At 46.1% G+C, this 24,870-nt stretch overlaps 1 protein-coding gene and 1 long non-coding RNA gene across 2 annotated transcripts; one reads left to right on the top strand and one right to left on the bottom strand.

The window, feature by feature from the left end:
- Positions 1-1,145: 1,145 nt before the first annotated feature.
- On the bottom strand, positions 1,146-2,102 carry LOC128095039 (olfactory receptor 226-like). Its single transcript, XM_052713701.1, has one exon. The coding sequence runs from the start codon at positions 2,100-2,102 to the stop codon at positions 1,146-1,148; it is 957 nt and encodes a 318-aa protein (XP_052569661.1).
- An 11,096-nt stretch (positions 2,103-13,198) lies between these two features.
- On the top strand, positions 13,199-24,471 carry LOC128094954 (uncharacterized). The gene is made up of 3 exons (XR_008213118.1): positions 13,199-13,566; positions 20,280-20,369; positions 22,222-24,471. It is a non-coding gene; the product is annotated as an uncharacterized LOC128094954 (long non-coding RNA).
- Positions 24,472-24,870: the final 399 nt, after the last annotated feature.

Raw genomic sequence — 24,870 nt, 5'->3', positions numbered from 1 at the left:
AGAAAAAAAAACACTGAATGCCACACAACTTCTGACCCACATACAGCTGGTCTCAGGGCTGGAGTTAGGGTGACATGAGTCCTCAGAACCTCCAATCCCTGTAGAAACATGGTGGCATTAAAAGATACATATTGCCTGAAGTCCTTTGCACATTTGGTGGGAATTAGGAGCCATGTGACAGATGAAGTCTGGAGACCCCACTGTCCTTAGCCCTCAAGAGGAGAAGACCAAAGTCTCCTCCAACAGAGATTGAGGTTTTGGGATCCCTGGTCAGCCCCTTGAGCCAAGTCTGTAACCAGCATGGTCATTAGTGGCTGGGCCCTGGCTGGGGTCAGGGTCTTCTGAAGACACTTGCCCTGTAGCAGGCAGCCTAGCTCTTTCAGGGCAATAGGTGCTGTGGTCTGTTGGGTGGTGGGCTTCAGGAATGGTCTGAAGGTCAGGACACTGAGTTTGAATCTCTGTTGGGAAGGTCATTCCCCAGCTCCTGCTTTTTGTCAGTGTCCAGAGGTGTGTGTCCCGGGTCCCCTTTCTGCCCTGGCTTCATTTTGACTCCATAGGCTCCAGGCAGAGCTGGAGGCCGGCTGGTGCTCGTCAGGTGGCTGGCAGGCTGCTTCTGCTTAGCAGGATGCTCAGTCTCTCCAGGTGTACCTGCTTTATCCTCTTTCCCCAGCCGTTTGTTCTCCTCTCCTATTACCCTCTGCATCCATGAGGCCCCTTCCGCTGGAGGACAGACCTCCCAGCAGAAGCCACGGGAACTCGGTTATGTGGTCGGGGGGGGGGGGGGGAGGTCAAGGCTGCTGCTGGTTGTTGCAACCCCTGTATGGTATGCAGAGCCAGAAGATCTGTGTGTGCTGGCATCTTCATCTGGAATCCAGTGTGCCATGGTCTGTTCTGCTCTCCTCAGGTGAGAGAGGCTGCAGCTACAGGTTGACCCTGGTTGGTTGGAAAGAATTCTCACATGAACGCAGACTTTGCATCCTGAAAGGGTCCTGGCCTGGGACCTGAGAGCCGTGTTGTGGCAGCTGGCTGTGCTGTTCTAAGCGGGATTCAGGGACTGGTGGGAGGGCGTGCCAACCGGCCTGCTCATCCGCCTCGGTTCTGGTGAACTGGTTAGCAGGTTCGGGTCTGGGGAGGTGTGGTTCCTCCTAGGAGGAGGCTCTCAGAGCCTGGGCTGTTCTCTGCAGCACCTTGTGCAGCGCCTGCTTGACCTCCTGGTTCCGCAGGCAGTAGATGATGGGGTTGATGAGGGGTGTGAGCACTGTGTAGATGACCGACACAAGCTTGTTGTAGTCAAAGGAGTAAATGGCACGTGGCCGGGCATAGATGAAGAGGGATGCCGAGTAGAAGATGACCACCACCGCCAGGTGCGAGGCGCAGGTGGAGAAGGCCTTCTGCCTGCCACCGGCGGATGGCATGCGGAGCACCGTGCTGAGGATGGCTGTGTAGGAGAAGACAGTTAACACCAGCGGCCCCAACAGGATGATCAGTGCCAGGAGGAAGTCGACGAGTTCCGCAACTGACATGTCAGAGCAGGCGAGGTTCAGTAGAGGGGACACATCGCAGAAGAAGTGGTTCATGATGTTGGGGCCACAGTAACCCAGGCGAGAAATAAAGAAGACCTTCCCCAGGGAAATGGTGAAGCCCGAGAACCAGGAGCCACCAGCCAGTAGGCTGCAGAGACCAGGGCTCATGATGACCGGGTAGCGAAGTGGGTTGCAGACGGCCACATAGCGGTCATAGGCCATGACACCCAAGAGCGCGCACTCGGTGCAGGCCAGCGCCAAGAAGAAGTACAGTTGTGCCATGCAGCCTGTGAAGGAGATGCGCTGGAACTTGGGTGATACCAAGCTGAACAGCATCTTGGGCACTGTGACAGAGATGTACCATACCTCTAGGAAGGACAGGTTGCTGAGGAAGAGGTACATAGGTTTGTGCAGTGAGGGACTGGTGCGGATCACTGTGATGATGACCAGGTTTTCTGTGATGGTCAGCATGTAAGCCAGCAGGAACAGCCCTAGAAGGCTTAGGTGGAGCCCCAGGGAGCCTGGAAATCCTACCAGGATGAACTCAGTCACATCTGAGCTGTTGCTTCTGGAAGACATGGTGGCCACGACTCCACCTGAGGGAGCAGAGGGAGAAGAATTAGGTATGGGAGAGGCCAGCAGCCCTTTGAGCTGAGTTCCCTTGGAGACAGAAGAGACCTCATCCTCATATGCCGGTTCCCCCCCCGCCCCCACTACTGCCCAGAGCTTGGCCCACACTGGTTGTAGCATCTTGACTTGCTTCTTGGGACTGACAGTTCAGCTCAGCACATATCAGACAAATACCATCCACCCTGGAGGACATATCTTGGCATTGTGAGGCTATCTCTGAGGCCTGGCTATAGGAAGTAGCAAATAACAACCGGAATGGTGGCCTGGGACACTCTCCAACTCCAGGCTGGTATTTCCAGGCTCAGGCCACATGCCCCAAATTAGGGACAGGCTGTGGCTGGGGTCACTTTAGGCTCAGGAATGAGTGAACAGGGGCCATCAGTATCAGGAGAAGGGGCTCGGGACGTCTTAGGGCAAGTGGCCAGGCTTGAGGGAAGTCTGGGGTCACCAGAGGGGATATGTGGTCAGTAGGAAGAGCAAGGCCTTGCAAGAGTGATGGTGGCCCAGCAGGATTTGCCCCATGGATTCAGCTCGCCTTGCAGCACTGCCGGCACTCAGAGACCCCGCTGAGGGTGGAATTGCTAGAAAGACCCGTCACACAGAAGGTAGAAGTCAGCTTCCTTTTCTGCCCGGCTGAGGAGAAGGATAGTCCCTCTTTGCTGGCTCAGGGGCTTCCCAGGCTAGCCCAGGCCTTCTGAAATGTGGCTACATTCAATCAAGGCCTTTGCACTTATGGAAAAATACACGTATTGGGGGTTGGGGAGATGGTTTATTGAGTAAAGTGCTTGTTGAACGAGCATGAGAATCTGAGTTTGGATCCCCAGAACTCATGTAAAACTGGATACAGTAGCATGTACCTGCAATCCCAGCGTTCTTGTGGAGAGATGGGAGGCAGAGATAGGAGACTCCCTGGAAGCTCACAGATTGGCTACCCTGGTATGTGCAGTTGTGAAAAGGAACTCTGTCTCAAACAAGGTGGAAGGAGAAGACTGGCATCTGAGGCTGTCCTCTGATGTTTATCTATGCGCCACAGCATGTATGTGCCTGCACTCACACACATGGACACGCACACACAGGGATTAAGATACAAATACATAGATAAACCTATTCACTTGGAGTGGCTGGAAAAATTTCTGCTTGTTTCCATAGCTAGTGTCGTGGCTGTCCTTGCTGTATCCTCACATGACTGCACAGGAAAGTGTGGCTCGTTTGCTGACCACACTGGTTTATTTCTCAGAGAACACATTAGACCAGTGTAGCTGGGGATCAACCTCCAGACTTTTCTCCATTTTCATTCTCTCTCTAGAGTGCTGTTAATAAAGACAGCCAGTGACGAGCACAGAACCCAGCCTCTCCCCACTCTGCAGTCCCCAGGTGTCCTGAGAAGGTGTTCTCAGACTAGGGCCCAAGCTAAGCCTCGGGACTGAGCCTAGGGTAGAGAGGATGCTGCTGTAGGGGCCTCTGGTGCTAGTCAATAAAAAGATCCTCCCAGGGCATCTTCTCTGTTCTACAACCCATGAAGTGGCTTTTGGAGTAATAATGCATGAAGGGCTCCCGAGACGGTGGCTTTTCAGCCTTGCCTAGGGCTTCCTAAATACCCTCTCTACTGCACCAAGAATTTTGTGCCTCCAACATATCTCAGCATGTTGCTCAGTGCCTGAGCAAGGAGGATAATTGATGTTTAGTTTTTCTCCTGGAGATCACAGATGTAGCAGAATTCTAGGACAGAAGCTGGGCTCACATCCCCTTTTCTTGGACAGGACACCTCCTCCCCACAAGCCCCAGATTTTTCTGTCAATCAGGGTTATGGTGGGACTCCCACTGGGCTACCTGGACATCCATAGCAGACACCATCCCTGCCACATCTGCTCACAGAACGGGTGGAAGGCATGCTTTAAGAATAGGGAACCATGTAGCTTTCCTGCCCTGCTGGCTCCATACAGCAGGGAAGGTCAGGACGCTACTGACCTGGCTGAACAGGACAAGTTCACTGCCAGCATGGGTACAAAAGGTCAGTCTAAGTAAGGTTAGGCATGGTTGTCTGGGAAGATCTTAGACGGTCAGATGTGGTGGTCTGAGTTGGTACAGAGACCATTCTCTTGCACAGCTGGACCACTGATGCTGCTATCTCTAAGTGGCCTGTCTGGGAGCTGAGCTAGGAAAAGCCAGCCATTTCCCTGATGCAACATCTTTAACCCACAACAATTGCTTTCTGCTTAGATCTGTTGCCTATCAGCTGTGGGCATGGGACAAATACCTCCCTCTTCCAGCTGTTTCTTTCTCTGAAAGAAGCAGCAGCTGTCATTTTATGTGACGGGAAGCACTGCTGGATTCACGGCAGCAAGCCTAAGTTTCTGCCACGTGGACAGGTGGAAACGAACTGGAAGCTGCTGGGACCCAGGGATGCTGAGCCCAGAGCAGTTGAGACACCATGGACAGGTACCCAGGAAGTTTGCATGTAACATACATGTTCCCCCAAACCTAAGACCTAATCACAAACCCTATAGTTAAACTTAGGTTCACATACAGGACATCTAGTCTTACCTTCATGCCACATGTACACATACCAAGCACAGGACCTCACAAGGGTAGCAGACTCCTGCCGCATAAACAGACATGCCCCCAGGCAAATCTCTGGCACACACAGATAGCCCGGGACAAACACCAAGCTCTCAGACTCAATACCACCACTACCACTTCCCACAGAAACCAGTGGACAAACACAGCTTTGAAACTGTGATGATCTTAAAAACACAGATATGTTGCCCCTTCACATGGACTTCTGCTCAGGAGGAGCATGGTCACCAGAAGTCAGCCCCAGGCTTACTGCTCAGCTAAGCTACAGCTCAGACTCCTACTGACATGTATGATACACACACACACACACACACACACACACACACACACACACACACACGCATACAGGTATACAGCCAGGGTGAGGCATACACAAATGCATGAGCCATCTGTACCAGCTCATGCAGATGCACACACAGACACATACAGGTGCACATGCAGGTGTATACACAGACAGATGCACAGAGGCACACAGACACATGAAGACACAAATACAGGTGTACACTCAGGCACATATATAAACACAGGTAGATACACACAACCATATGCAGGCACACACAGATTCTCATGTGCATACACGGGTGTACACACTCATGAACACACACACTTGTACACCGGCCTCCCAGCTCTCACCTGCATGGGTGGGGTTAGGTGGCAGATCTGGGGGTTTGAGTCTGTTCTGACTGCCAGCTCACCTAGAAGGTGCCAAGGGCTTCATGGCTTTGTTCAGGATTTCCTGAAGAGCCAGTGTTGCTTCTGGGACCTTACCCTTGAAGATGCAGAGGGGCTCAGTGTGAGAGATGGTGGCTCATGGTTCTGGAAGGAGATGGAGACTAAGACTGGTAGAGATGACTGGGTGTCTGAGTGTAGGCTCCCGGGACCCCCTGAATCTCAGATGAAACCAGCCCCAGCACTGCACTCCAGGAGAGGGAGCGGGGGTTTTGTCCTTGGATGGCGCTCAGCTTCTCCGTGTCTGTCTAGGTCTGTCGCAACAAGATCAGAACACAGAAGATACAAACCCAGAGTTTGGCTGCACATGTGACCCCACTCAATAAAAGAGACCCCTCACATCAGAGACAAGTATCAAAGGCCAGAGACGAAACAGGAGCTCCTGTCACTCCACACGGGTGGGAATTGAGACCCTGTGATCTCAGGTCCCACCCCACCCTACACCCTCAGCATGGGGAAGGCAGCTGAGAGCTGGGAAGCTGCAGCCACTGCCCCATCATGCCTCAGCCAAGCGTGCTTCTAGGGAAGAGACAGGGCATGTGTGTGGGAAGCCCTTCTGGCTCCTGGCAGAGCAACTAACAGGAGAGGTCCTGCCTAGCTGGCACTTTGCAGAGGGCTGGAGCTAGGAGGAAGAAGCAGAGGCCACTCCCTATGCCTGTCCCTGGGTGGTTTCTGGTAGGTTGCTCTCACCTTATCCTCATGTGTTCCCCTGAGACCATGCTTGTCAGCCAGACTGGCTGTACCAGGAGAAGATGGACACTTACTCCAGCCAAAGACCTCAGGGGGCAGGGCCGGCATGGGAGGCATGACATGAGCAGACAGACCATTTAATACCCAGTATGGAGCCTAAAGGGCAAATCACCTGGGGGTCCCTGGGCCCCTTGCCCCTCTGCTCCACTTCAGGATCAGGGTCATGGGTATGGGCCCCTCTCAAAGCCATTATGTCCCATCCCCACTTTTCTGATCCCTCGGCAGTCTGTTTTGAGGATTATAGCACTGGATGAGCTATTAAAGGAGACACAGGACCCTCTGCCTTAGCACCGGGGCCCTGGGAGGACCACATTCGTGGCTCTGCCCTTGCTGGGGGCTGAGGTGCACTATCTCTGTCCCTAGACCATGACAAGCATAGCAGGTATCTTTTCAAGTGTGCCCCATGGGTAGGTCTGGCTTGAAGCTCCATGGTGATATTGTATATAAGCTAAGAGGCCAGAGGGCTGTGGGTAGTGAGGGGAAGGCGTCTGGGTCTGACAAGGAGGCTTCCGACCCAGCATGTACAGGCAGAAGAGAGGCCATTCCAGTTGCAGAAGGCAGTGGACCAGCTTCCTGTAGCTAGGGTTCCTGCCACTTATCTCATGGTCCTGGGTCTGATTGCTGATGCAGTCCAAACCCTGGGGACTGCCTAGGGCCGGCATCCTTGGTTCCATAATGCCTGCTTCAAAATCATTTTACAAATGTTAGTTGCTCATTTGTTCCTCAGACATGTCTGTGGGGCTCCAGATCCCAGATCCAGCACATTCTTGGTTTCTTCAGGGGTTTCGGGTATGAGGATGAGGTGTCCTAGGTTTTGATAAAGGGCAGCTTTACGGTGGGGGAGGGGTGGTACAAGTAGGGGCTGTTTGGTGCTGGGCCTGAATGTGTAGAGACTGGGTTACTGCCTAATTCTCAGCCCATTCTCCCCATTCGAACCCCCTTCCGCTGAGAACTCAAGACTGGGAGTACAGCCTCCAGCGCCCTATTGCCCCTTTCCCACCATTGTCCCAATCTCCAGGACTACACCAACATGCTCTCTCACTCTTAGCCAATCCCATTTCTCAGAAGGAAGCCACAAGGTGGGGAGCAACTTCCTGATTCCAGTGACCTTATCTTTGCCAACAGGCCCCCTGAAACTTGGCACGGTGTCCTGGTCCTTCCCAGTTCTCTCTAGAGCCCAAACCCTTCCTCTGCTCTCCTTGTCCACCATTCTCTCTTGGTTTCTAAGATCAGCACTGAAACAGCTCCACCCTTCTATCCGAGGAGCAGAAATGCTGAAGCCCCAGCTCCAAGACCTGCCTTCTCTCCGTCTTTGTCTCTTTCTAGAATCTACACTTGAACGTTCTTCTTCATGCCCACGTTAGGGGAATACCCAGGAAGGCAAGAAGAGGCCCACCCCAATCTGTTCTCTGCTCACTACCCTCTCTACTCCTGGGAAGACCCCAGTGAACATACCAAGAATCAAACATGCTTCCACATCTAGCTCCTTAGGCAGAGGCTATTCCTGCACATGCAAATTCTCATAATTCCACATCTTTGTAAGTTTGTAAGATTGAGACTTCCAGCCCATCACCTTTCCACATTTATTTACACTTCCTTTAGTGTCTCTCAGCTTTCTGAATAAAGATGTCTCACATATTTGGGGCCAATTCTCACATACTGGCTATTTTTGTGGACCTGTTGGAACTCATTTTCTGTGTGGCTCATGCAAAGACACATGGCTGGCTCTCTGGTCTTCTGCAGGCTGAACTCTGTGGTGCCATCTAGCTTTCATGCATATTCTCCTGACATTTCTACTTCAGTGACATTATCTGTTTGTGACTCACTGCCTAACCCTCTGGTATGCGTTTTGCTCATCTTTCTGGGCAGGTTTTCAGCTCTTGGTGCAGAGTTGGTCAGATCTGGAAGAGCAAGAAGCATGTTCGTGTGGGTGGGTGTGAGGATGAGTGAGGAGCTTCCTTCCCTCTGCCCTCTGGTTTGCAAGCACCTGGTTGTGTTTGCTTATGATCATAAATGGTCATTGAATTTTATTTATTTATTTTTGCACCTCTTAAGATGGTAACACGATTTTCCTGTGTTGGTTTTTCCAATGTTGCAAATTACCAGTGACTGGTTACTAGGGTCAGCTCTGCCCAAATGCTGGTCAGAGGAAGCAGTTAGGGTGTTGCTGCTTTGTGGTTCGGGGTCTGGAGTTTCCTTGGGGTGGCCTTTTCTTTCTTTAAAACAGTTTTAAGCAGTTTTGGTTGATGTTTGATAACCACACACAGTTAGAGTACACAGTTTAGTGTACTCTAGAACACACCCACGGACTCCTCACTGCCGTCCACATAGTGAGTATCTCAGGGCTGCACACTTGCCTCCTTTCTCCCCCAGGAGACCACTGGTGCTTCCTGGTACTAAAGCCTAATTTGCATTTCCTAGAACTGCAAAAAGTGCAGTGTGAGTGAAATCAGGCATTCTGAGCCTTTGATTATCCATGTCGAACACACCTGCAGCACACTGGAAAAATTAGTGACAATTTTCCATCATAATCTGTGGGTGATTAATTCTCATGCTAGTGGGTAGACATGGAGATGTCTCAGTTATTGGCAGTTATGAGCAATTAGGTCATGAACACTCATGTACAGTTTTTTTTCATATTCCCAGTGTTTTAATTTCAAAGCTCAACGTTTCAATTTATTTTATGTAAACACCTAAAAGTAAAATAATGTGGCAGGTGGTAGGTGTATGTTTAGCTTATGAAGCTCCCAGGCTGTCTTCCCTCAAGGCACTCAAAGTGAATGATGATGAAGGTGAAATATATTAATCTGGGGAATGTAGATAGTGTAATGTCTGGAGGGAAAGCCATAGCTTTGGGGTGTTCATTTGAATAGAAGGCAAGCTTAAGAACCAGAGAAGTCTTAAGAAACTAGAAAGAGCAGAACAGATCAAATTTAAATCATAGGAAGAAAGAAATAATAAACAAATGTTAGCAAAATATGGATTACCAATAAGCCTGGAGGTCAACTGGATAAAATGTTAATAAAACAAAATCTGTTTTATTCAGACTAGTTAAGATAGAGAACAAGTCCACAAACTATCAGCAGCAGTTGAGAGATTAAGAGGGGTTTCATGTGAATTTCACTAATGATTAAAAGTAATACAAGGAATTTACAAATAGTTTTATTACAATAAATTCATTAATGAGGCTTAAATTTACACTTTCAGGAGCACTGATATAATCACAAATACATTATTTGAACATTCCAGTATTTATCAAAGAAATTAAATTTATAATAAACCTTACTACTCTGGCAGTTGCTCAGAAAAACCAAAAAGAGAACTTCCATGTGACTCAGCTGTACCACTCCTGAGTACTCACACAAGGGCCTCCGAGTCAACGTTCCACAGAAATTCTTGCACATCAGTTTTATGCAGCAGTGTTCACAATAGCCAAGCTATGGGTCAGCCTAGGGACAAAGATATGAAACATACACAAAATAGAGTTTTATCCAGCTATAAAGAAGAGCAAAATTCTATTCTTCATAGGGAAATGGTTGTAGCTGGAGACCATCACATTACATGAAATAAGTCAGAGTCAGCCAAACATATTTCCTTTCCCTTGTGGATTCTAGACTGCACATGACAAATTATTCATGAATATATGACATTAAAGCAGAAGTGAGACTGGGGAATGACGATGACTAGCAAGCAGGGGATGGAGAAAATGGAGAGAGTGAGGGTGAATATGGCCAAAGTACGTGTTTTACCTATATGAAAGTATCTTCATTAAACCAGGTACTATGTGCAATGAGTATGTCAATAAGCTATTTAAAATACTTCCCACATGTGTCTCACATGAAAACATCAAACATGGAAATGGAGGGAGGTTACTTGGATAGAAGAGTCTAAATAGGGAGGGGATGAGAGGGTAGAGGAGAGCGAGGTGCGGTAGGGGGAGGAGTATCGGAACTAAGGATGCTGGGATGGAGGGATGGCTCAACTTTTAAAAACAGTTGCTGTTGCTTTTCCAGAGGACCTGAGTTTGGTTCCCAACACTCACGTTTGAGTGGGACACTCTCTATGGATAGATAATGCTTTTCCCAGAAGCCATGCATTAGTAAATGAAAATCCCTGTACCACCAAGGAGGTTCCAGAGACCCCCAAAACACTACAAGTGATTGTCATTACTCTTAGTTGTCCACTAGAACTTGATGATAAGGTCCTATATCTGGAGATACCACTTGCTCATAAAACATAGGCAAATCAAGCTGTAGCAGAGCCAGAAGCTTCCTCCCCAGTGGCTAGCTTCCATATTACCAGAAGGTGCTAGTCAGGCTCCCGGGGGAGAAAAGTCATCAGTAGTTTTACCTAGCTGAGAACCATGTGAACTACAATAATGACCTGCCAGACAAAGTACTCTCTGTGGTAGAATAGTAGCATGATTGTTTTGGGGCTAACCAACCATTTTCTGATTGGATCTGAGGTCTACTCCAGAGACAAGAGTCTGTGGCTAGGGAGACCATAGGCCCTTGGAGGAGCCTACTACTATTATTTTGCTATATGATCACATTGTCTAACTGCCTTCTAAACACTCGTGTGTATGCCCGCAGGTTAGTGCTGCATCCAGTCTTCATCAGAGAAGCTTCTTACTGTAGAAGGTTATGGTTAATTCACAGACCCATAACTATCCAAAGCGCCAAAAATAAGCAATGGTACAGTGTTGGGGGGCAGGAAGAGGACTGCTGGATTACCCTCTCTAGTGCTCTGGGAGTATCACGGAAGAGGGGGTAGAAACAATGAAGGAGCAGGGGGATAAGGAGGCATGCAGCAAAAAGATGTCTTCTGGATAGCACACAACCATTGCATTCGTGAAGTCACTGCAGATGTAGTTATCTACAGACCTGTACAAGATTTAGTCCCTCAACATGTCATCACAGATGGTGGAGAGCCTGTGGGGCCCATTCCTCCACAGGGGACTATTGACAATTAATGATTGTTGGTGTGTATGCGTGCGTGCGTGCATGTGTGTGTGATTTCCTTCAATGTGGGCACTGATAGTTTGCCCTTGCTCCAGTAGATAACCTCCCACTCATGAAACTCTAACTAAACTCTGTGGTCACACACAAAAAGAAGACGGGAAAGTGTAAGGGAGATTTGCTGAGAAGGGCTTCGGAGGGAGAGGGAAGGGAAGAGAGGGGATATAGGAGTGTGTGTGTGTGTGTGTGTGTGTGTGTGTGTGTGTGTGTGTGTGTGTGAAAATGACTAGAATTCATTATATAAATGTATAAAACTGTCAAACAATAAAAATTAAAAAAAACTTTGCACAAAGAAAAATTCAAGTTCAAAGAATTTTTACTAGTGAAATGTATCAAACATCCAAGGACACATGATGTGAAATGAGAGAGAGAGAGAGAGAGAGAGAGAGAGAGAGAGAGAGAGAGAGAGAGAGAGAGAGAGAGGTGTTTTGGATCTTTCATGATCAGCACAATCCTGATATCAAAATCTGTCAAGAAAATAGATTTACAGAACAATATCCCCTATGAACAGAGAATTTCTTTGTTTTTATTTAAAATTTTTTCATTCATTTTACATACCAACCACAGACCCCCCTCTCACCCCTCCTCCCGCTCCCCCCTCGCCTTACCTCCCCAACCCATCCCCTTCCCCAAATGAGTAAGTCTTCCCATGGGGGGGACAGCAAAGCCTGGTACATTCAGTTGAGACAGGACTAAGCCCCTCCCCCTGAACAGAGAATTTCTAACAAAATCTTAGCAACCTATAAAAGGATAACATATTGTAAGTATCATTTCTCCCAGGAATGAGATAAGTTTAATATTAAAACATCATTTCAGCTGATAAAAACACTTAGCCTGATGTCCTGCTGGGCTAATTACCTGGAGCCTATGGTATAAGGAGAAAACAGATTCCTAAAGGTTGTCCTCTGACCTCTAGGCACTATATGATTGTGTGTGTGTGTGTGTGTGTGTGTGTGTGTGTGTGTGTGTGTGTGTGTGTGTTTTATGTAATATTTTCAAAAATTAGATAAAATAAAAAAACCTGTCAACAGAATTCATCATTACTTGATGGATACGTGTTTCTGTGACTGATGTAGAAGGTGGATGATGGGAAGGTGCTTCAGGATCATCGTCACAGCCTGGGTTCCACAGGCACTGACAGTTTTCAAAACTATTCTGCCTGGACTCTGCATTCCTCATCCCTAGCCTCGATGCTATAAAGTGCTACAAAGCGTAGCTCGGCCCACTCAGAGACATCAGCTTGTGTTTAGGGAAGTCCCGTAGAGAGTTCAGCTGTAGGGACCTGCTGGCTGAGTTCTGGGGACCCGGACAAGCCCTGTCCCAGTTCTGAATTCAATGGGCAATGAGGCAGGGGAGGCAAACAGGATTCAACTGAGATATTGTATGATGAAATACACATATCCATTTACAAAGTATAGTAATTATTTTGTATTTAGTTTTTCAGTATTGAGGCTTAAACCTAGGGCCTCATATATGGAAGAAACATGCTGTACTACTGAGCCCCAGCCCCAGCAATCCAGTACTTAATTATGCAGAATGTCTACGGTTTTTACAGACAGAGAAAGGACCTAGATGAGCCACAGAAGAATGATGAAAAAGAACAAAATGCCAAAATGTAGATTTGTTTTTGTTTTTTAAGACATAAGGGTTTATCTGTGTATCCCAGGCTGTCCTGGAACTCACTCTGTAAACCGCACTGGCCTCAAACTCACAGAGATCCATCTACTTCTGCCTCCCAAGTGCTGGGATTAAGGCTTGCACCATCACTGCCCAGCTAAGATGTAGACTATTTTATCTTAATACTTAGAGTTGCAATAAGAATAGTAGTGAGGCATGGGTATAAAGATAGAAAAGCAGATGAATAGAACACATGGGGACTCCAGAAATACTCCTACACACTCAGCTGATGGAGCCAAAGGGCAAAAATATCCTAACCAGGCATGGGAAAGACAGCAGTGTTAATATCCACTTGGGAGGATCAAAAGCCCCACTCTCTACCTTACTCCATCTGCAGAATGAGTTTGAGATGGAGCTGGGACCTCAACAGACAAGTAGAAGCTACAGAGCATCCTGAAAAAACATAAGCAAAACCCTGGAGACATTTTTACAACCAGAGCAGGGATGTTCTGAAAGAAACAAGGAAGCAAGAACAGCGTGAACCCTGCGGTGTGTTCAGACGCATTCCTCCGATTCTGCATTGCCGGAGTTACACATTTCCAAGCAGGAACACTTCTTATATTCTTGTTCTTCCTGCCTCCCTGTATCTCACTGCTCTCAGAGTGATTGATTTCAAGGCTTAAGATTGGTTTGAGGCCATGGGCCTGCAGGACTCTGATGTGGTGAGTGTGTGAATGTTGCCTAGTCAAGGGCAGATGTGTTTGTGGCTGCCAGATGCAGTGACCACAATGTCTTTTTGCAATGTTGTTCGTCTGTTAGTCTTGTTGTTCAAATGTTTCGATCTCTTCAGTGATTTTTTTCTGTGATTGCGGTATAACTTGCTGACAGATATGTTAAAATCTACCATCTACATTTCCGTCAGTTTTGAGCACCCACAAAAATTTTTAGGTCATTTCCTTGTGCACTTGCAAAATTAAAATTCTTGGAGAATTAGACATTTTTATGATGATAGAATGATTTATTTTGGTCTCCAGTAAAGCTTTTTAAATGATTTTTGCAAGATATTAATATCTGTACAGAGTAACAGTCACACAAGTTGTATGAGTCAGAGCATCTACTAGATCAATTTCACCGTTACCCCTGGCAGGCTGGCTGGCATCTCCGCCTGCTCTGTGTTAATCCTGCTCTGCGGTGACAGTCCACTCACCACCCATTCCTGATGGATGATCTATTTTCTGCGTTTTAAAATCACACACTTCAATTCTCTAGGTATTTTAAACCCATGATACACAAGATAATTTTCTTGTCATTTTTCACTATGATTTACTTACGTATAATCTACAGAAAAAAGGGAAAGCTGAATATAAAAGGTAACTGCCTTAAACAGGACATCTTTGAGTCATGAGAGCAGGTGCCTACAGCAAGCTTGGAAGCAGTGGTCTTGGTCTTCCTGTGGCCTTGGTGTTCCTGCTCCCATATCTGCTCCTAAGGCCTGGAACACTCTGTTCCTGGGCTACCATCCTGGGCCTCTGTGTCTGTGCCTTATCTTTATTTACAGAAATGTGTTCTTTATAGAGCTGAAGTTTTTAATTTTGTTAATTTTTTTGAGGGGTAACTGTATTGACTTTTTTTACTTGAAGAAACAATTTTGTGAATAAAACTGCAATGAATGTGGTTGAACAAGTGTCCTTGTGGTAGGAAGGAGCATCCTTTGGGTATATACCCAAGGATGGTAGAGCTGGGTCTTGAGGTAGATTGATACCGAATTTTCTGAGGAACTGACATATTGATTTCTATAGTTGCTGTACAAGATTGCACTCCTATCAGCAATGGAGGAGTGTTCCCCTTACTCCACATCATGGCTAGCATGAGCTGTCACTTGTATTTTTGATCTTAGCCATTCTGACAGATGTAAGATGGAATCTCAAAATAGTTTTGATTTGCATTTCCCTGGTGGCTAAGGATGTTGAACATTTCTTTTAGTGCTTCTCAGCCATTTGAGTTTCCTCTATTGGGAAACCTCTGTTTAGATCTGTACTCCATTTTTAATTGGCTTATTTGGTTTTTTGATAGTTTCTTGAGTTCTTTATACATTTTGGATGGGGGGAGGGAAGGTAGGGAGAAACTGGGAGGAGTAGAGGGAGGGGAAACTATAATCAGGACATATTGTATGAGAAAAAAATCTATTTTCAGAAAAAGGAAAAACATAAAATGCACCAACATTATTAATCAACAGCAAAAAGAAACAATTTTGTAAAGTTTGCATTACTGAGGAAACAACACACATATTAGAAAAAAATTCCTTTCAAATGCTTCTCTAAATAGAATTATTGCATGCCCATGTAACGTGATGGTGCTAAACATATTGCTACCAACAAGCAAATTAAATCGTTCAATATTTTTCTGACTTGTTCTAGACACTGAATTTATATTAAATCATTTCAGTTTCCAAACACCATCATAGCTCCAAAAATGTCTCAATTACCTGCTTATGCTTTGAAGGACTCAGCTATTAACTTTTTAAACCTAGTGTAGCTTTAAATTAAATCATATGTTCCTTGCATGAACTTACTGTAGTTTTTTTTCTTAAAGTTTTCTTATATTAATGAATATCCATTACAAAAGTGATAGATTTCTTTATGATAGCTTTGTGCAAGTGTATAATCTACTTTGGTCTTGTTTCCACTCCATCGCTCTCTCATGTTCCCCCCCCCCCCTCAACCCAGTGATCCCCTTCTTCCGAGTGATTCCGTTCTACTTTCATGTGACAGATATATATTTTCATGTATATGCATATTCAAATATGTGTGTGCACCTATATGTGTGTGTGCACATAGATGTGTGTGTGCAAGCATGTGGAGGCTCAAGGTCAAGGCGAGGCATTTTCTTGATCCAGCTCCACTCTATGCCTTGAGGTGAGGCTTCTCAGTTGGACCCAGATATGGTCTCTCTAGCCAGACTGCCTCAGGACCCTTCATCTCCATCATCTGAGGGCTGGGGTTACTCAGGGTTACAGGTAGGCCCTACGTCCACCCGACATTTATGTGGATTCCGGAGATCTGAACTCTGACCTTCATGCTTGTGCAGCGGGCACTTTATCCACTGAACCACGCTCCCAGCTCCTTAAACACGGATATTTTAAAATGTAGATGCCGCACATGAAAGAAGACATGATACTTGTCTTCCCACGGTGGGCTGGTTTTGCTCACATGTTGTCTCAATTTCCATCCATATTTCTGAAGATGACATGGCTTTGTTCTTCTTTACGGAATAATACTCAACTGTCTTTGTATACATCTCATTTATGCATGCATCATTGACAGCAGTCTAGACTGGTTCCTTACCTTGGTTATTATGAACAGTACAGCAATAAGCAAGGGTGTGCAAGTCTGTCTGTGATATGTGGCTCACATTCATTCAGATGTACTCACAGGTGTGATCGCGCTAGGTCAGATGGCAGTTCTGTTTTTCAGTTTTCTGAGAAACCTCCATGCTGATTTCGACAGAGGCCGCACTAGTTTATACTCCTGCCAGCAGCACATACTAATCCTTGCCCGCATTGTTGCTTTTTGCTGACAGGCATTCTGACTGGGAAGAGACTGGAATCTCAGCATAGTTTTGATGTGTATTTCTCCAAAGGCTTAGGATGCTGAACTGTTTTCCCCACATAAACAAAGCATGACAAGCAGAACTCAAAGCCTTCTCTTCTAGTGTGCTTTCTTTCCTGTGAAGGGAAAACTGGCTCCTCCCCTTGCTCATCACTGCTAGGGCAAGTTAGCCAGGGCAACGCTGGAGAGCTCCCCCTGGTGGTGAAGGCAGGAGAGAACTGGTGGGCTGACCAACCTTGCAACTACCCAGGCCCAGAATTAGGTTTATGTGTTGGCCCACCAAAACACTCACCCCATCTGTGATCTGCTGGAGCATGGGGTGGGATGGAGGTGCGGTCCTGTGGACCCAGGGCTGCACACACACAGGGTAGCAACAGGATGTCCAGGAATACTCCTCAATGGTGTAGTAGAGACCAGGGACCTCAGACCAGATCAATGATTCTTTGCGATGAACATCTGCATGTAAGCAGGGAGGAGGGGCTTGGACCTGCCTCAACTGAGTAGACCAGGCTCTGTTGACTCCCCGTGGGAGACCTTGCCTTGGAGGAGGTGGGAATGACGGTTGGGTTGGGGAGGAGGGATGTGGAGTGGGAGGAGGGAGGACAGGGGAATCTGTGGTTGGTATGTAAAATGAATAGAAAATCTCTTTTTTTTTTTTTTTTTTTTTTTTTTTTGGTTTTTCGAGACAGGGTTTCTCTGTGTAGCTTTGCGCCTTTCCTGGAACTCACTTGGTAGCCCAGGCTGGCCTCGAACTCACAGAGATCCGCCTGGCTCTGCCTCCCAAGTGCTGGGATTAAAGGCATGCGCCACCACCGCCTGGCGAAAATCTCTTAATAAAAAAATAAAGATAAAAATAGAAGAACAAAAAAATGTATGGATAAAGGGGTTTACTGTGTGACTCACTGTGTCACACTGCAGCTTCCGTAACAAGATTTTACCTTTTTTACTTTCCCCCCACTTTTCTCTTAAATTTTATTTTTTGGGGCAAGGGAGATGGGTGGGATCAGAAGGCATGATGTGAAAGACACAGATAATAAACAAAAAGAAAATCAGAGAGAGAGAGAGAGAGAGAGAGAGAGAGAGAGAGAGAGAGAGAGAGAGAGAGCAAGCTTCCTCCAGCATGGGCAGGGCTGCTGGGCTTTTCCTCTGAGTTTCTTCACCCAGCATCTCTCACCCAGCAGGGCACTTTTTATCAGATGCAGGCTTTGAGTTTGCTGATGGCTGTCAGATGAGAGCTTCCCTATCATTCAGTTCCTTTACAACAACAGTTCTCAACCTGTAGGTCACGACCCTTTCACAGGGGTCACATATCAGATATTTATATTACAATTCATAGCAGTAGCAAAATTACAGTTATGAAGTAGCAATGAAAATAATTTTATGGTTGGGGGTCACCACAACATGAGGAACTGTGTTAAAGGGTCACAGAACTAGGAAGGTTGAGAACCACTGCTTTACGGGCAACATAGCCTTTTTGTGTAGCTATCTTAATGAAGTTTTCCCAGAGTCCCATTGTAATGTAAAATTACAGTATATCTTGGTGTTTTTGGATTTATTCCATTTAGGATTTGCTCTTGAATCTGTAGGCTTGCGCCTTTCACCACATTTGGGGAGTTTTCAGCCGTTATCTCTGAAACGGGTTTTTCAGACCTGTGATCTATCCTTTCCTTTCTGAACAAACATTCAAAGATGAACAGTAGGTCTCTTGCTCCATTTTCTCTCTGTTGTTTAAACTGAGCAAATTTTGGTGATCTTCAGCTTCACTGATGCCATCCTGTTGATCCACTTTGATTTTGGTTACTTTGTTTTTATTTCTATAATATCTATCTGTTGTCTTAAGTAATAGCTTTACTATACTTTATATATAACTCACATATAGCAAATATTCTCTTCACAATGGACAATGCAGTAGACTTCAGTGTGTTCAGAATTATGCCACCATCACCAGCATTAATTTTAGCACATTGTCACCTCCTCAGAATGGAACCTTGCACCTTTCGTGGTCATTTTCCACTTTATCCTCTTGTGGCCCATTGACAACCACCAGTCTGCTTGCTGGGTGGGTGGATTTGCCCATCTGGATGTTTCAGATAAAGGAATCACACACGGTATGTGGCCATTTGTGTCTCTCAAGATCCATCCACACTGCTTTGTGTTGTGTCTTAGCATTTATTGAGGATGGTATTTCATGCATGGACATGCACTCCTTGTCATCTGCTCCCTGACACACACTTGGCTTGTATCGGCTTTTTTTTTGTGAACAACTACTGTGAACATTTATTTGTGGATTGTCTGATGGGCACATCTCCTGGACAAACACACAGGAGTAGAATTCCTGGGCACCTTTTTGTTTAACTTTTTGAAGAACTGATTCATAGGATGAGTGGTTCTGAGAAACCATTACAGTAGTTGCATTAATTTCCACACCAATAAAGGATGATCATCCAGATTTTACCATGTCCTCACATTCATCCCAAGGTTGTAATTATTTTGCTGAAATTTTTTAAAATAAAATTATTCTTTTATTTATCCTGGTCAAGATTTCCCCTCCCTCCTCTCCTCCCAGTCTCTCCCCACAGCTCCCCACTGCTCCCCCACTCCTCCACCATTTCTATTCAGAAAAGGGCAGGCCTCCCATGGGTATCAACAAAACATGACATATCAAGTTGCAGTAAGACTAAGGATCTACTCTAGTATTAAGGCTGAGTAAGGCAACCCAGTATGAGGAATAGGGTTCCAAAAGCCAGTAAAAGAGTCAGAGACAACCCCTGCTCTTACTGTTAGGAGTCCCACAAAAAGACCAAGCTACACAACTATAACATATATGCAGAGTGCCTAGGTCAGTCCCATGCAGGCTCCCTGGTTGTCGGTTCAGTCTCTGTGAGTCCCTATGAGCCCAGGTTAGTTGGTTCTGTAAGTTTTCTTTTGGTGCTCTTGACCTTCTGGTTCCTACAATCCTTTCTCCTCCTCTTCTATGAACTGGCCATCTCCTGTGACCAGATTGGTGCCTAGCCCAGTTGTCATCAGAGAGACTTCACCCACCAACTGATGGAGACAGATGCAGACCCACAGCCAAGCATCAGGAGGAGTTTGGAGATTTTTCTATTTGTTTTTATTTGTTTTGAGAGAGTTGGCAATTATAGAAACATTTTCAAAGTGTCTGTTTTCAGATCCTTGCAGATAGCCCTAAGATTTATCATTCAGTCATGAGTTTCCTGGTTTTTCACAGGATGGGTGGTTCTCTGCAGATCTCAGCTATTTTGGTTTTGTGTTATGAGACTCTTGGATCCCCTACATCCAAGCAGGTAAGCAGGTGAGCACCTGTCGGGCTTGGTGTGAGGTGTTGCCCTTCGTGTGGACTTTATTTATCAATGACAGCTTTCTTTCCAGAGCTCTGACAGAGTTATCTGGTCTGTCTGAGTTTTCTGTTTCAGTTGGGACTCCCTGAGTCCCCAAGGATGCCACCTGCATGACAGAGATGCTTCCCTTGGGTGCATTTTCTATGCTGGTGATGGGATCTGGTGGGGACACAGACATAGGCCTTCATTCCACTATGCTGAAGTCACATGAGCCACCTGTCTGGTGGTAGGGTCCGGGTGAGGCTCTCCCTCAGCAGTTATTGGTTTGGGAGGAAACTACCCCAGTCCCTTGCTCATATCTGGTGGTACTCAGGGCCGTCAAGGTCATTGGTTGCTTTGCTACAGACTGAGATGCAGAACTGCTGATGTGCTGTGAAGAGGCCCTTGCTGTACCCATTGGACGTGGGCTGGCAGTTCTCTTACATCTGTACAATTAACTCTGACACAAGATCTCTTTTATTGTCACAGCTGAAGCTCTGGCCACTGTGGAGGCATGAGGACACCTCTTCGAACTGCTGAGTTTGGGGCCCCACCTCACTCTGAAGGCCACTCTCTTTGGTAAGTTTTTTTTTTTTCATATTTATACACATAACACCAAGAAGGCAGCAGCTCTTGGGTGTCCAAGTCCTGCAGCATGAGATTCTCTAGCGATGACCAGCTGTTCCACTCAGTTTGAGGAAGGTTGGCCTTCCCAGGGCTGGAGAGCTTCGAGGTGCAAAGATCTTGACCCTTGAAGATGCTTCCTCTAATATCAAAAGTGCATGCCTAGTCCAAGCCTAGACATGGGGAATGAAACCCAGTTTCTGATTCCTGTGACCCAAATGGACACTAAATACCATGGATCTATGGGTCCTGCAATGTCTTCTGGGCTGTGCTGGGGCCACAGAATAGTGGGAGAGCCTGGTCATTGAGCAGTGTAGAGTCTTAGGGAGCTGCCACTCTAGGGTAGGGATGTGGAGGGGCTGATAGAAGGGACAGCATAGGAGGTAGCAGTGAGCTCAGGCTGAGTGTGTGTGTGTGTGTGTGTGTGTGTGTGTGTGTGTGTGTGTGTGTGTGTGTGTGTGTGTGTGTGTATGTGTACCTGAAAATATGGCAGTGTTTGTGGCAAGTGGGGATAGCAGATTGTGGGTCCTTGAAACTGTGTGAGAAAACAGCTTCTCTCCCTAGTCCAGGAGCCAAGGAAGGAGGTGACCATGGTGCTGAAGTGAAGTCACCCAGTAGTAATGGCACAGTTGCAGAGTGAGACAAGCTGGAACCTGAAGATGATAGTAGTGTGGGGCTGTGCACGGGGTTACAGGTCCTAATGACTTGCTTTTATATTAAAGAAGCAAGACCAGAGATTCTGCTTAAGGAGGAGCAGTGTAGCTAGAGTTTTCCTGCCTGGCCCACAGTCAGGACAAATCTCTCTCACCTGCCAGTCCCACAGCCGCTTAAACCCGACCAAGTAAACACAGAGACTTATATTGGTTACAAACTGTATGGCCGTGGCAGGCTTCTTGCTAACTGTTCTTACAGCTTAAATTAATCCATTTCCATTAATCTATACCTTGCCACATGACTCGTGGCTTACCGGCATCTTCACATGCTGTTTCTCATCATGGCGGCTGGCAGTGTCTCTCTCTCTCAGCCTTCCACTTCCCAGCTTTATTCTCCTCCTTGTCCCGCCTACACTTCCTGCCTAGCCAATGGCCAATCAGTGTTTTATTTATTGACTAATTAGCAACACATTTGCCATACAGAACATCCCACAGTAGAGCAGTCTAAGGGGGATGAGGAGGCCTGGGAAGGGGAGCTATAATGATGGACAACCCCGAGGGAGGCCCAAGCTTCCCTCATGTGGCAGAGAAATAAATGTAAGGGGTCCTGTCTTTCTTCTCCCACTGCCATATATGACCCTTTATCAGTGGCTCTGGAGGTATCTCTTTTATCCAGGCTGCGACCACGTAGTCACACTTCCTCCTGGGGAGGTACCTCTTATGCACTAACAGGGGTTAGGGTGGGTGAAAAGAACGGGGCTATGCAGAGGCCTGGAAGCAGTGTTGGGGTGGTAGACCCCGGTGGATAGTGGCATGTTGGCTGACCCAGGCAGTCAGAGCTGCACAGTGGAGATGGAAGTGGCTGTGGGTGGGGTGGAACTGAAGGGACACTGGACACACTGCAATTGCTGATCACGTGGGTGTGGGGGTGAGTAAGGAAGACTGGTAGGGAGCTGGGAGGACAGGGTCTCCAGTGGAAGTGGGGCTGACATTTGGGAGCAGTGTTGGGCATGAGCCATTCCAGCGGGACCAAGAGATTTCATCTTTCATCATCACAATATTTAGGATCCAGAGTTGGAGGCCATAAGAAGTATGTGGGGAGGTGTGGATCAGTGGTCTGGCCTTTGTGTAACCCTTGTCTGTTGCCTTTCCAGAAAGGGCTGCTTTGCGGTTGAGGAATTAAAGCAAGACTTTAGAAGGAACCCAAGATGAATACAGTTTGTGGTTGCTGTCTCCCAGATCCTGGTTGGTTCTGTTCTTTTCAGCATGAATGTCCCCTGAAGGTAGTCAAGGTGATCTGAGGTGGAGGCCTCTGTGGTGTGTAGGCGTCTGGGCTGTGGCTCTGCAGTGGGTGCACCCAGGTATGTACCCCTGCCTGGAGAGATGATCCAGCCCTGGCTGCACAATGTATCCTGTTGGGGTAATGAGTCCTCCCTCTGGGAGTGCAGCCTCGGGGCATTGAGTCAGAGTGCTTGCCCCCATGAGTGGATGGTGGTGGCTCTCTGTGCATGTAAGTGGTTCTGGGGGCTGGAGAAGCTGCTGAGAGGAAGGGAATGAGGAACAAGGAATGAGGAATGAGGCTTTCTGGCCTTGGTTCCAGATGGGAACACTCTGTTAGATTCTGCCATCTCTCCTCTCTGGATTCCTCTAATTCTTTCAACAAATGTTTAGATGACAAGCACTGTTCCAGGAGCTGATGACTTAGCCTTGATCAAACCTGACAAATCCTGCTGGGTGGAGCTTATGCTTCCAGGAGAGGCAGAGGGAACAAAAAGCAGAGTGAAGCCCATGGGTGGGTCCCACTGACCTTGCAGACGGCTCCAGGAGCTACAGTATGCATGTACTGAATGTTTCCAATCAAATGGTTGCCAGGCAAATGCTTTCCCTTGGAAGCTGACTTCTAGTGCTATCGGCTGCCTCTGTGAGCTCATTTGGGCCTCCCTAGGTGTCCTGTGGCTGAAGTAGGACCCCCTCCCCATATGATCTTGGGGTTAGTACCAAGCAAGGTTGTAGGCCTTGTTAAGACATGCTTCAGGGGCTTTAGAGATGGCTCAGCAGTTAAGAGCGAGTACTGCTTTTTCAGAGGACCTGCATTTGAATCTCAGCATCCATGCAGAGCAAGTAACAACTGCCTGTAAATCCATTTATTTATGTCCATATATATATATGTTTTTTTTGTTTTGAGAAAGGGTCTCACTAATAGTCCCTGCTGGTCTGGAGCTTTCTATGTAGCTCAGGCTAGTTTAGAACCATTTGATTCTTCTGCTTCCACTTTCCAAATCTGGGATCACTGGTGTGCAACACCATATCCAGCTCAAGTTCTACCTTTAACTTGGGAAAGTTAACGCATTACATTTAAGGTCATTATTAATAAATAAGCATATACACACTCCTGCTGTTTCTTTGATCTTTTATGGTTGTTAAGTCTGTTCCTTTTTCCTTCTTGCTTCTCTTTTTCATCTCTCTGCTCTGCTGGTTTTCTCTAACATTAGGTTGAAATCCCTTCCTCTTTTGTGTGTTGGCTGTGCTGTGATGTTTTGTCTTTTTGTGTGTGTTAGTCCCATTTCTCAACTTTTAGATCTGTTGTAAATTTCCTTGAGCCTTTCTTATAGGGCTGGTCTAGTGTTGATGAAGTCTTCAGTGTTTCTTTGTGTTGGAAAAAATATTTATTCTTTTCTGAAGGAACTCAGTGGGTCTGGTATTCTGAAGGAACTTAGTTGCTTATTTATTTTCCTCAGAACTTTGAATATACCTACTTTCTCCTGGTCTATGATTCAGAGCATAGGTCTGCTGGCAGCCCAGTTTATGACTTGACATTCTTGATGAATTTGATTTTTCTCCCAAGTGTGCATCTTTGACAGATCAACTCTAGTAAGTCTGAAGAGGATATTTTTGGGTTAAATTCTCAAGTATCTAGAGCTTGCATGAACTGGATGTCCTTACTTCTCTAAGGATTGGAGAAAAGGCAGCAGTTCTGCAGCTGTATATGTTTTTTATGTCTTTATCTTCTTGAATATCTATGAGTAAAAATTTCCTTGTGTCAGGGTTTCCTTTAAGCCTCAGCATTCTTTCTGTCTTATCTCTCTGGATAATTTTAATAGACTTATTTTCAAGTCTGAAAGTCATCAACTCTACCAACTCCACTGTTTAGATTCTCAATAATACTTTTAAAATTAAAAAATTATTCGACTATTTCCACAGTGTTTTAAAAAATTCAATTGGTTTTCAAATACTAAATGGTCAACCCTCAAAACATATATACAAGTAACATTATACAGACTGGGCATGTTGTACTTCTGTACTTAGGAACATATGCATATGTATACACATATATTCCTATGTATGTAACAATAATTAATGAAAAAAGAGGCCATGGATTTTAAAAAGAACAAGAAGCAGGTACATGGGAGGATATGGAGGGAGAAGGGGGAAGAGGGAAATGATGTAATTATATGATAATCTCAAAAATAAAAGAAATGCTTTTAAAAACAAACAAATTTGCTTTTATATGATCTTGATTTTTTTGCTGTTATGTGTATATCCTGAATTGCTTTCCTAATTTCCATTTTATATGCTTGTTTTCTGTAGATGAATTTCTAAACAGTCTTATTAAATAAGAAACACAGAGCCAAATACAGGGGTAATAGCTGAAGAGATCAGAGAATTAGCAAAGAGCCATGACTACCTTATCTTACTACCTTGCTGCCATCTCTTCCCCACAGAGAGAGCTTCTTCCTGTCTGATTTGTGTTTTTATTGCCTTTCTGTTCTGCTTTCTCATTGGCTCTAAGTCCAGCCACATGA

The sequence above is a fragment of the Peromyscus californicus genome, unplaced genomic scaffold, assembly GCF_007827085.1.
Source record: "Peromyscus californicus insignis strain IS unplaced genomic scaffold, ASM782708v3 Scaffold_4__1_contigs__length_199733344, whole genome shotgun sequence".
Taxonomy (NCBI): domain Eukaryota; kingdom Metazoa; phylum Chordata; class Mammalia; order Rodentia; family Cricetidae; genus Peromyscus; species Peromyscus californicus.
The sequence above is the reverse complement of the archived record's forward strand: the minus strand, read 5'-3'. Positions and strand labels throughout refer to the sequence as shown.

Excerpts from the sequence above, each read along its gene's own strand:
- LOC128095039 (XM_052713701.1), bottom strand. The coding sequence starts at position 2,102 with ATGTCTTCCAGAAGCAACAGCTCAGATGTGACTGAGTTCATCCTGGTA.